The sequence below is a fragment of the Lycorma delicatula genome, chromosome 7 (genome assembly GCF_047948215.1).
Source record: "Lycorma delicatula isolate Av1 chromosome 7, ASM4794821v1, whole genome shotgun sequence".
Lineage (NCBI taxonomy): Eukaryota > Metazoa > Arthropoda > Insecta > Hemiptera > Fulgoridae > Lycorma > Lycorma delicatula.
Window position 1 is genome coordinate 8,858,697 of NC_134461.1, and position 13,400 is coordinate 8,872,096.

Genomic DNA, 13,400 nt, shown 5'->3' on the forward strand with positions numbered 1-13,400 from the left:
ATTTTGGTTTTATCTTAAATATGGATAACATTTTAGTATTGTTTGTTATTAGTACTACTTTATAAAGGCATTAATCTGAAACAGTCATTTGTTTTTTAAGAAATTGGATTCTGTTTTGCAGATGGTGAGAATTACTCTATTGCCAATATAGTATTTTCAGCTAAATCAGTTAAAAAAATGGAAAAGGTCCATTATTATTATATAAGTATTCAGTATTATTGTAGTTATTTTTTATTATTAAAATATTTGAAGTAATAATTTTTAAGTTAGTTGAATTATGTTTATCTTACCTGAATAAATTGGGTTATTTTTATTATGTTTAAACCTTTTATCAAACTTCTTATATTATTATTTTGTGTTGAGTATAATGCATATGAAATTTAGTGATATGACAAAACAAGAAAATTAAGCTGTGTATGGTAATCTATCGATAGTGTCATTGATTTATTTCAAACAAACCCTATTAATCGGTTTATTATAATTTTGGGAAAAGTACCTAAGTTTCTTTCCCTGTATTAATAGATACTTTTATTTGAGAAATAGGTTATATATTTTGGGACCTGGTAATTGCTGAAATTGTCAGTTTTAGGCTTTCTTATTAAAGAAATGTGTTTTGGTTATTTTAGTCAGTTTGGATGATTTGATATTACAATCCATTGTAATTTTATTTACATATATCAAAATGGATGAAGATACAGAAATAAGAAATAGAGATTATCAGTACATTTGGCTCCTTAGTATTCAATATAGGAGGCTCATTTTCACATAATTTTATTCCTAAGATGCATTTATGTAGAATGTATTAAGAATTTTTATTAACATTCTACACTATATCTTTTTCCTTGGCATTGAAAATTGATAATGTATTATATACACAAAAGTTAAAATGTTTTATTTATATGTATGCAGTTAGAATAGAAAATAATGGCATTGTATGGACATAATGTTATGTCCATGTTATGTTATGTTATGTTTTTGACATAATGATTAAAGTAAGTGAAGTTATACTCAAATGCCTATTTTTAACTAGTAAAAGAAATTTCAAACATTATTTTGCTGGAAGAAAATAAAAAACTTTTTTAAATTTTAAAGTAAAACAGGTAGATCATTTTGGATTTTTACTCTTAAAATTATCCAAGTTATCATTTTACATTTTTTTAAATTTAAACAATTTTATAGATATCAAAAATAACTAGATGATGGCATATTATCTTCACTTTGAAGTTAATGGTTTAGCGCTGATTTTTTATTCTATTATTCTGAATATATCAAAATATAAAATAAGTTATATACATTAGCTTAAAATAATATATATAATCATAATATAAAATTACTGCCGAGGTGTCATTTTGTTCTAACAAGAATTTTGTAAAAATATTGTTAAGAAAAAAGTAATTTTATTAAATACTGTGAAATCTTATTCACGCTTCGCGTATTCGCAATTTCATTATTCACGTTGTAATATTTTGCGATGTCTTTTCTATATTCACGGCTAAAATTTTCCATATTTGCATACATTACAATATGTAGTGACAAAAAATCAAAATATTAAAAGATTTAATGGCGCAGGTACAAAGTGAAACGTGAAGAGGTACAAGATACGATCTCTGAAAATACCCAAGGCAGTAAACTATCGCGTGATCTTATCCAGTTTTTTATAGATCCATCTTAGAATAGAAGCTTAAGCTTTAAGCGCAGATTTGAAGACGCCATGCAAGAATACACAGAACTTCACGTGGATTTAAAAACAAGAACAAGACAAGGAAAAATTACAAATTTTTATAAATATAATCCAAAATACTGTAGGTTAGTTTTGTAAATTTCCTTTACAGTAATTTTAGTTTTAGTGTACTGTAGTACTGTTTTTTTTTGTTTTTTTTTTTTTACTTTTTTAAGGCAGTTACTGAGTACAATTTGAACATGTAACACAGTTTTCTAATACAGTACATACTGTACGTACTGTAGTGAGTTTTTAAAATAAATAGTTTGGTAAGTGCTTATGAGTTTGGTAAGCTTAGAGTAAATTAAGAAATATACTGTATTTTGTTAAACACTTTTTGTGTAGTGTACCTATGTATTGTACTAAACCAGTGCTTATAATTAATGTTGCCGTCTGTATTTTATCAGTAACATCACCCTAAGAAAGTACACATGAATTTTTTTCATTTAACATAGAACTTAACCATTCTTCCTTAAATGAGTATTAGTTCTGGTTCTATATTTGTTTTCTGTATTCACAGCATTTTTACAGTCCCTTAACCCCACAAAATAAGGAGATGTTACTGTACAGTGCTTCTTGAGTTTGGACACAAAGGGAATATGACAAGACTCTTTGTTAAAGGCGCGCCTGCAATATAACTGTTATATTGCTGGATCTTGTTGGTTGTATAAAATACTTTCTTTCATTTTGTAATAAATACAAATAATTTTTTGTATTGACATTCTTTGTGTGGTTTTAAGATGATTTTATACATAAAATTACTCTTCAGTTAAAGTGTAGTAGTAATAATAATAATGATAATAATAATAATAAAAGACTACTTATTAATTTATACTAATTAACAAAGCACATTATGTGAACACATTTAAAAAATAATGAGATATTATACTGCATACGGTATTTATTCAAAATGAATGTTGTATTATTTTTATAACATGTAATTACTTACATGTTACAAAAGACTTGCAAGTTATGGGTGATCTGTACAAAATAGAAAAACTTTTCAAATTCTTGAGTTCTGTTGGGCTTTTTTTTAAAGTTACTTTATTTTAATTTTGCACTCCATCGTTACATATTGATAATTCTTAGTGTAATTTTTGTTTATATACTATGCAGTTTTAAGAGTAAAATGATTGTGCTAGACAGAAAAAAGGGAAATTCAATGGACATAACTATAAATGGTAGAAAAATAGAAAGGGTAAAAAAGTTTACTTATTTGGGAGCAGTTTTTTCTGAGAATGGCCAAAGAAATTAGTACAAGAGTACAGAAGACTAGTGGATTTTATCAGAGTGTAAGAAGTCTGTTTTTATCTGTAAGAGGTATCCATTTTCTGCTAATGTAAGAAATTTGCAAAAATATTTTTTAGAAAAAATATTATTATTGAATATATATTGCTCATTTCATCATTCTTAATTTTTATGATGTACCTATTTGTTAGTGACAGTATCTAACAACTGTTCCACAACAAAAGATATTAAATCTGATTCTCCAAGTGTTTTTTTTTTTCATTAATTTGAAATAACTGTATGTGTTTACTGACTGAATCATTATTTTTTACTGAAGCAGAAAAATTCAGTTTTCATTTTCGATTGAATCCATTCTTTTCTCATATAATTTCAAAGCAGAATTTTCTTTTTCTCTCAATATGAGGCTTTATTTCTTCATTAAAGAAATTACAAGCAATGGTAACCATATTTATCCACAGTATATTAGGGAAGCACTGTATTACTACATCGCTGGGCATACCAGAGTTGTTAGGGAACTTAGGAGAATAAACTCCTTCTTTGATTTGTGAGTCACCTAGAGGACTCGCATAGATTGAACAATTGTCACTGACTTCCTTCGATTCCTCGCCCAGCATAGGATGACCAAGGGGATTTAGTAGAGTAGGAACCCGGGCGGCTAGGATCTGCCTGGACAGTTTGATTAGCTGAAGATAGGTACTTTGGCGGCGAGCCATGTTTAGTTAGATCTGAGATGATTATAAATTATAGCTAAATTAAGCTGTTGGCAGAATGGCGACTGCACTGCTGAGAGCGTGGATCCCATGCAGCCGTGAGGTGTAACGGCATCTCTACGATGGTGAGGTGAATGTCATAAGGGACTCTGCAATGGAGCTGAGTGGAAGCAGGAGGTCTGTCCGCCTCTCCCTTGTAGACCAGACCGGAGTCCACAATTTAACCTAAGTCGGGGGTATGAACTAAGTTGAGTTCAGTAAGAGAATTTAGGACTAAATTTTGTTGTTGTGATCAACATTTTTGATGGTATGTTGTGTTTAAACTTGCCTCAAAAATTGAGACATTCACGAAATTGGCTCAATAAAAGTAGAAGTAGGTGCTGGGTTCGTGCTTCCACGAACTCGGTCAGCTAGTTTAGAGGGATATGATGTAGGACATTCAAGAAGTCCGGACAAGGCCTACAGTGAAGGCAGTAAGCTGAGTTAATAAATCACTGATGCAAATGTCTATCGAGGCATTTACATCGGTGGCATCCCAATAAGGCCAGGCTTATTACTATGAGATGTAAAAAGTCAGAGGGCAATAGACGACTCCCATTAAAGGCCACCAGGGCTAGAAATGGGGGCTATTAAAGGCCACAGGGGGTGTGGCGACCGGAACATCACTAGGTGGGTGTCTTCCCCTATGGGATTGGGATGTATAATACATCATTAAATTACTAAGATTTGGGATTCAGTTGATTTCAGTTTTTTGTATGTATTTTCTAATCTTGTAAGTGTTTTTGTAAACTGGAGGTGAGATTTATAAATTGATGATTGTCAGAGCTCCTTCCTTTATACATCTCTTAATTAGTTAATTTGTCTCAGTGTAAAAAGTTAAAAAATTATTGTGCATTGAAGTTTTAAATTCCTATCCTCATGTTATGTGATTTTTTTTTATGAAAGTTCTGTGTTATAAGCGAAATTTTTTTTTGTGTTATAATTGTGTTTAATATATTTCAATATTTAGTGGTTTATTTTTATGTTTCATGAAACAGTGATGAGCACTCCTCCTGGTATGAAGTGTGGATATGACTTTAATGTAGTAGATACACAGCAGTTCCCTGTACTTCCGGCTAAGAAAAATGTTATTAATTTGACAAACATTTTACAAGTAGAAGATTCACTGGGTTTAACTATACAAGAGAAGAAAAAAGATGTTAAGAAAGAAGAAATAAAAGAAACTAAACCAAAACCTGTTGCTAAAGTTGTTAACATTGATACTGAAGAACAGGAAGAAGTTATTCCAGTAGTAAGTTTTCTTTTGTTAATGTTAAAGAGTTATCTTTTCAGAAATTCTAATTTCAAGCCCCTTTTTATGTGTGTGTGTGTGTGTGTGTGGGGGGGGGGTGAGCTTGTTCTCATGCACATGCATGCATGTGCAAACTTATGCACTTCATTTCTGCATTTTTTATAATCCAATACAGCAGACTAAAGTTTGCTTGTGTAGTAATATGATATATGACATTTATAGCATGTGAAAATGCCAAGGCTGATGAGAATTCTAACTGAAAGTTAATTCATAAACTCACTTTTAAATTTGAGAAAATCTGTTGTGAACATAGCATTTGTGATATTGCTGGAAATTGTTATTACTAACAAACAGATGAAACAGTTACTATTTAAAGTACAAGAAAGGTTTTTTTATGAGTAGAGAAGTGAAAATAAGAAACTGCAGTGTACAATTTTATGATGTTATATTTGTGAAAGTTTTTGAAAATTGAATCTTTCTTCAATCGTTATTATGTAAATGATGAAGAAACAGAAAACCAACATTCAAGTTGATTTTCCACTACATCAGAAGCATCCCTAAAGTTCTTGATGAGTAATAGAAACATGCTACAAAGTGCATAGAGATTCATTGCAAAATGAATTCTTGTATGAATGGAATGTTACTTTGTACTTACATAGTGTAAATTTTCTAAATCTTGACTGTTAATTGTGGTTAACAATTTTTCTGCCACATTTTGACATGTTTTGTTTAGAATTAGGTCAGATTTCCTAAACTGTTAATGTTAGTTGACTAGGTTTTCTCAGAATAAAATTTTCTACAAAATTTTGTTTACTTGCAATTTGATGAAGTTATTGCTTTGTCAAACCTAAAAAATTTTATTTTGCGACATAATTTTTTTGTGTTTTGCAATAGTTTTATAAAAAATTACAAGAAATTCCGTTCTAGGACCTGTTTTATTAATTTTTCTGATTATAAACTATTAAACCATCAAATCTATCACTCAATTTCAGTTCCAAGAATCTCATTATGGCTTCTTTAACCTTTGGAGCATAGATTAAGACAAAATTGTTTGCAAGCTACATGTCAGAATCTAAGCATTACCATACCCATGTTTATATGAAATTTTTTTTCTTTTTTTCACTTGTCATATCCTGAAACTCTGTCCATTTCATTGTAAGATACCCATTTATTTCAATTTTGGTTTACACGTATGCTTGTACATGTTCATGTTAGCAGTTCTGTATTTACAACAAATTTTCCCAAACCTTAAATAGGAGTTTATGAATAAACTTTTAGTGAAAAACAACCTGGTCAAACCTAGACATTTTACATTTATAATATTATAAATAAACCTTGAGGCTTCCTTTAGTAGATTAGCCATAAAATGATCCAGAAATGATAAAAATAAATTGATAAAACTGAATTTCTTGTAAGTTTTTTTAGAAACCTTAGCAAAACACAAAGAAATTGTAGCAGAATACATTCTTTTAGGTTTGACATAGCAATAAACTTCATCTAATTGTTAGTAGAATTGCCATAAAGTGATGCAGAAATGATAAAATTGGAGTTACCCTAGTATATGATTGTGGAATATAATTGTATATATTAAACTAAATTTTAAGATATATGAATGACGTCCTTTTTTTAATAAATATTTGTAGTGGTTTATTTTAATATTATTTATGTTTATAGGAATCTAGTATTCCAGTTCTGAAGATTTCTGAAACGCCAAGTTTAAAAGTTTTAGAGAAAGCTGACTGGGCTGAAGAATTGGCTGTCAAGCTAGTTCTGGATTTCAAAGAAAGAGTTCCTAAGATGGCTTATAAGTGGGATTTTGAATTAGATCCATTTCAACAGTTGGTAAGTGATATTTTTTTTTATTGATTGTTGTTTATTAATCAATAATGCTATTACGTTATTGGTGTTTTTTTATTGCACGAGGTATTATTTGTGTGTTAGAAAGTTACTGTGGACTTTTATGACGTTTTTATGTGCGTAATTGTAATAATTAATGGACTGTATACCTTGATGCTTTAATGTTGGGATATAGAAGTATATGGAAATGTAGAATTTAAAGTAAGGATAAAATGTTTATGGCTAAAGTCATGCTTAAATAAATCATTTCATAGAATGCTAGGTGCAGTTTTATTGTATGTTGTTGGTATCCGTTTGATTTTAATGAACACAACAGCAGTCAGTGGCATTTAAAAATTATGTAAATAAAATAATCTAATTGGTTATTATTCTTATTGATTATTAATAATAACAATTATCTGTTTAATTAATTGAAAAAATAATCATCATTAATATTGCATTATTTATCTTTTCATCTTATCAGCAATAAGCACTGTAAGAAACAATGCAATGGATCTCTGCTTTTATTAACTTTGTTAAATCTTAGAACAGTAATAATGTGTAATAACTGTTTCTTATTTTATAATACATGTATAAACTGCCTTTAAAACTCCCATATTTAACTCTGAATTGTATAAATACTCCTCATGTTTAACCATGAGGGTTCTTAATTTGTTTATTGTGGATTTCCCTTTTTTTATAGAATTTTTTTTTTTTTTTTTTTTTTTTTTTTTTTTTGTTGGTGTTACTTTTATTTACAGTTTACGTTTAATTTATTATTTATTTTCTTCCAATTCTTTTTTTTTTCCTTATATTAATTTTTGTTTCAGTTTTTTTATAAATATTTCTCTTTTTTTTATATTTTTCTTGTTTATTTGTTGGTTCTTTTATGTTTTGGTTATTTGAGGATGATTTTTTTTTGTTTTGTCTTTTGATTTTAAGTTGATTCCTTTATTTTTGTTTTTTATTTTTTTTTATTTTTTGATGTTTTAAGTTTTTTATATTTTTATTTTGGTTTAATTTATTTTTATTTTTTCAGTTCTATGAGGTTTTTAAGATTTTATTCTTCAGGTTTTTTTTAAATCGGTTTTTTAGTTTTTGTTATTTTAGTTATAGATTAGTTGATGTGGGTTGATTAGAATATTTTGTTTCTGGTGGTTTAGTTGGATTTTTTCAATGGTTAGGTTTTTTTTTTGATAGGTTTACTTTAAATATTCTTAGGTTTTATTTTTTATTTATTTTTTTTTTTTGTTCGGATAGCTTAATTAAAAGCCTAACATTGAAATTGTTATTATGAATTTTTTCTCTGGACATTTATAAAATTTATTTATTTATACATTGAAAGTGTATTGTTTTTTTTAAACTATATAAATAAGAATAAAGTGATTCCACTTGAAAGGTAGTTAGCGGCTCCTTTACTTTTTATTCTTTTAACTGGATATAATCAATTTTTTCATTAACAGTGAATAGCTTCTATTTAGCTTCAGTTAAATTGAGTATGAGGATTATCCTTAAGATTAAGTCAAAATTAATTGTAATTTTACTTCTTTACTCTATTTAAGAGAAATTGATTATTCAATAATTTTTATTTGCAAAGTAAATGTTATATTTAACTATTCTCCTTAGTTTCGTCATTCTAGTATTCCTATTTTTCATTCATGTATAAGTCCTATAATTAGGATTAAGATTGTAACTGTTGATGAAATCAGTCATTCTTCTATAATTATCATTTTTGTTGAGAATATTGGTATGATTATTGAGATTTCAATATCATCGAAGATTAAGAAGATTGTTGCAATTAAAAAGAAGTGAGTAGAAAATGATTTTCGTGTCGATGATATTTTTGAAAATCCACATTCGAATGGTGAATTTTTTTCTCGTCTTATTTTATTTTTTTAGAGATTAATATTGTGAATGTTATTATTATAATAATAATTAATCTTAGTGAAATTATTGTTATTGTAATTTTGATTATCTTTTTAATTTTTTTTTAATCTATTAGTTGGAGGCTAATTATACTTTTTGTACTAAAAAGATTATTATTATTTTCCTCATCAGTAAATTGAAAGATATAGGAATAATCAAATTACGTCTACGAAATGTCAGTATCAGATTGCTGCTTCTAAACCTAGGTGATGTCTGGCTGAAAAATGTATTTTTATGCATCGTACCATTGAGATTATAATGAAGGTTGTTCCTACAATAACATGAATACCGTGAAATCCTGTAGTTAGAAAAAATGATGATCCATAAATTGAGTCTGCTATTGTGAAGGTAGATTGTTGATATTCTCATTTTTGTAGAAATGTAAAGTATAATCCTAGAATGATGGTTAATATTAATGATTTGTTTGATATTGATAATTTATTTAATAAGATTCTGTGATGTGCTCATGTTACTGTAATTCCTGATGAGATTAAGACAATTGTGTTTAATAGGGGAATTTCTAATGGCTTAAATGGTTTAATGGGTTTTGGTGGTTAATTTATTTCAATTTCAATTGATGGAGCTAGTCTTGAGTGAAAGACTATTCAGAAAAATGATACAAAGAATATTATTTCTGAGACAATGAATATAATTATTCCTATTTTTATTAGTGATTTTACTTTATTTGTATGATTTCCTTGGAATGTTGCTTCTCGTGTGATGTCTCGTCATCATAATATTATTGACATTGTTAACAAGGTTAACCCTAATATTATTAAGTTATATTCTTTTGTTTGAGTTCATTTTACAGTTCCTGTTAATATTGTTATTACATTTATAGATAGCATAATTGGTCACGGTCTTTTTGTTACTATGTGAAATGGATGATTTTTTTTCATAGGGTACTTCTCTAGAATAAAGAGTTACAAGTGTGGCAAATACGTATGCTTGAATTATTGAAATTGCTGTTTCAAATGCTGTTAAGGTTATTTGAATTGGTATAATGAATACTAAGATTTTAATGGATGATGTGTTTCCTAATAGGGTTATTAGTAGGTGACCTGCAATTATATTTGCTGTTAATCGAACTGCTAGTGAGATTGGTCAAATAAGATTTCCTGTGGTTTCGATTAGAATTATTATTGGTGAAATGGCTGAGGGAGTTCCTTTTGGTAGTATGTGTTTGAATATCTCATTTGTGAAGTTTTTTCATCTGTATGTTGTAATTATGATTCAACTTGGTAATGCAATTGACATTGATACTACTAAATGACTTGTAGATGTGAATACATAAGGAATTAATCCTATTATATTTCTGATTATGATAAATATAAAGATTGATATTACTATGATTAAAATTTCTTTTTGGTGAGTTATTAATTTAAATTCATTTATTAGTTTTTTTCTATTATTTTTATTATTATATTTATTCGAGATTTTTTGGTTCAGTATCATTTTGGTAAAATTATTGTTGTTATTATTATAATTATTCAGTTTCTTTGTAAAAGTTTAGTTATTGGGTCAAATGTTGAGAATAGTCTAGTTATCATTTTCAGTTAATATAAATTTTTATTTTTTTTTTATTTTTATTTTTTTTATTTGGATTTAGGTTAGTTATAAAGAATAATTTTGTTATGTTTATTATGATTGTGGCTGTTGTTATTATTAATATGATGTTTCATATAATAGGAGATATTTGTGGAATCAAGATGCACATAAAATGTATTTTTTATTTGACAGTTAAATGTTTTTTTTAAACTAGCCTCTTTCATTAAGAGTATTCGATGTTTACTATATTTTGGTTTAAGAGACCATTACTTTCTTTCAGTCACTTAATGTTTATTAGTTTTATGTTTTTATTCATTTAATGAATGATTTTATATTAATTCTTTCTATAGTAATTGGTATGAATCTGTGATTTATTCCACAGATTTCTGAACATTGTCCAAAAAATACTCCTGGGTTTTTAGTTATTAGGCTAATTTGGTTAAGTTGCCCTGGGATTGCGTCTATTTTTACTCCTATTGATGGAATTGTTCAAGAGTGGATTACGTCAGATGATGATACAATTATTCGAATTTGTGTTGAGAATGGGATAATTATTCGGTTATCTACTTCAATTAGTCGAAATGATGATAAGTCATTCTGTGGTTTTATATATGATTCAAATTCTATTTTCTTGGAGTCTGAATATTCGTAAGATCAGTATCATTGATGTCCAATTGTTTTAATAGTAATTGATGGTTTGATTACTTCTTCTATTAGGTATAAGGTTTTAATTGATGGGATAGCAATAAAAATTAAAATGATTGCTGGTATTATACCTGGTATTATACAAAGATTGTTTCTATTATTTGATTTTCTGTTAATATATTATTTGATAATTTATTTTTTGTTATTGTTGCTATTATAATTGTTACTGTTACTGTAATGGATAATAGAATTATTATAGTGTGATCATGGAAATTTAATAGTTGTTCTATAGTTGGTCTGGCTCTATTTATTATGTTAAATTTTATTCATGATGATATTTCTAAGGAAATTATTTTTTTATTTATTAATGAATTTTAAGTTCATGACAATTTTCTGCCACTCTTAGAATGGCTTAGATACTAGTGGTAATTCATTAAAAGAGTGTTCAGGGGGTGGTGTAATTGAAAATCATTCAATTGAGGATGATTTATTGTTTTTAAAGATTGTAATTCGTTTAAATGCTATGGCTTCTCATATGATGAATATGAATATTATAATTCTGATTATTGAAATTAATGATCCTATGGATGAAATTATGTTTCATGTCATGTAATTATCTGGGTAATCTGAATATCGTCGTGGTATTCCCGCTAGACCTAAAAAGTGTTGTGGGAAGAATGTTAGGTTTACTCCTAAATATATGGTTGAAAATTGAATTTTTAATCATTTTTTATTTATTCTTATACCTGTTATTAGTGGGAATCAGTGAATGATTCTTGCTATAATGGCGAATACTGCTCCTATTGATAATACATAATGAAAATAGGCTACAACATAGTATGTATCGTGTAAAATTACATCAATTGAAGAGTTGGCTAGAATTACTCCTGTTAATCCTCCAATAGTGAATAGAAATACAAATCCTATAGATCAAATTATTTGGGGTGATTTTTTTTTTGTTATTCCTAGTATTGTGGCCATTCATCTAAAGATTTTAATTCCTGTTGGTACTGCAATAATACATTACAAATGAACCGGCGTTAATAGAATACACTTTTTTAAAAATATACTGTACAGTTTTTTTTAGCAAGAAACACTAAAATGAAAATGCATTCACTGGCGCGACTACAGTTTTACTACACAGTATTTGGATACTGGGTATCCGATCGATCACTGTAATGCGCAATACTGTTTGTTTAACTTATTCTATGGTATAGTACTGTATTTTTAAACTGAATATTATGACTACTTAATTTACCGGTGGGGATAGGACAGGTAAAATTTATCTTTAACCACGCTCCTCTTCAAACTTTCACTTAAATCGTTTAAAATACGCTATAGAGTTTGATGAACCTGTTTGGATGGTTTTCACAGATCATTGTTTGGCCCCAGTCTTTCCTGGAATTTTGCAAACAGAAAACCCAAGAAATTAAAATAACTACCAACCTTTGTAATACCTCAATGGAATTTATACTGTATGTACTGTACTTGAATTGTACATACTGTATACAACGTCTTGTTACAAACCTTTTGTTCACCCTCAGACCTGAGTTGAACAGGCCTAAGATAAAATGTCACATCCTTACATATAAATCGTAAATGTACATTTTGTTAATGAAGAAATCTCAATTCCTTGCATTGCGATTATTTGGTTAACTTTTTTTGAATTGCAGTATTTTAAGAAATGAAAATACTTGTAATAACCAAGTTTATGATGCATCGATAACTTGCTAAAAGCAAATTAATTTAACATTTATGAGGTAGAAAACAAACAAATCTCAGAATTTTGTACGTTACAACTAAGTTCTTGTTACAAGTGAGCTTGTTATTCAAGGGTTCCACTATTTTTAAAATAAATAGTAACTAAAAAAACCTACATAAATAAATGAAAGTTATTATAAACAAAAAACAAAATTAATTGTTAAAGAATGAGATCAATTAAAATTTAATCTTTTTTCTGTTCAGCCTCTGGAACCACTATAAGGAATCATTACTTCAGGGATGAATGAGGATGATATGTATGAATATAAATGAAGTGTAGTCTTGTACAGTCTCAAGTCGACTATTCCTAAGATGTGTATACGTCTCATTTTTACCATATTTTATTATACTATCTACACATTTTCAAATTACAAAAAATTCTTACAAAACATCTATTAAACTTAAATATAGTAATGATAAATATAAAGTGAAGCTATTTATATAGAGTATGCCATTACATTTTCAGGGTAACAGACAAAATTTTATAACTTCTGGATAGATTATATATAATGCATCTTTCATGACAGAAAGATTACTGGTGCAGTAATTTGATCCTTTACACTGTCTATCATCGTCTTGCCTTAATGTACATAAACATCTGAAGAATAAGTTAAACTAGTCAGGATTCCTTTCTCTCAGAATAGTAATGTTCACTGTATAGTGTAGCATGATGGCATTAGTTGTTGGGACTGAATACCAATGCATTTTGATTGGC

General features: G+C 27.9%; 1 protein-coding gene and 2 pseudogenes across 1 annotated transcript in view; 1 reads left to right on the forward strand and 2 right to left on the reverse strand.

Moving 5' to 3' along the window:
• The window catches only part of LOC142327937 (uncharacterized), a 53,913-nt gene that overhangs the window by 17,926 nt on the left and 22,587 nt on the right, over positions 1-13,400 (forward strand). Inside the window, exons 4-5 of the mRNA XM_075371328.1 lie at positions 4,716-4,969; positions 6,644-6,811. Coding sequence (XP_075227443.1) covers positions 4,718-4,969; positions 6,644-6,811 — 420 coding nt within the window. The 5' untranslated portion in view covers positions 4,716-4,717. The remainder of the gene's footprint in view (positions 1-4,715; positions 4,970-6,643; positions 6,812-13,400) is intronic.
• LOC142327799 (cytochrome c oxidase subunit 2-like) lies at positions 10,592-11,232 on the reverse strand (annotated as a pseudogene).
• On the reverse strand, positions 11,327-11,941 carry LOC142327800 (cytochrome c oxidase subunit 1-like; annotated as a pseudogene).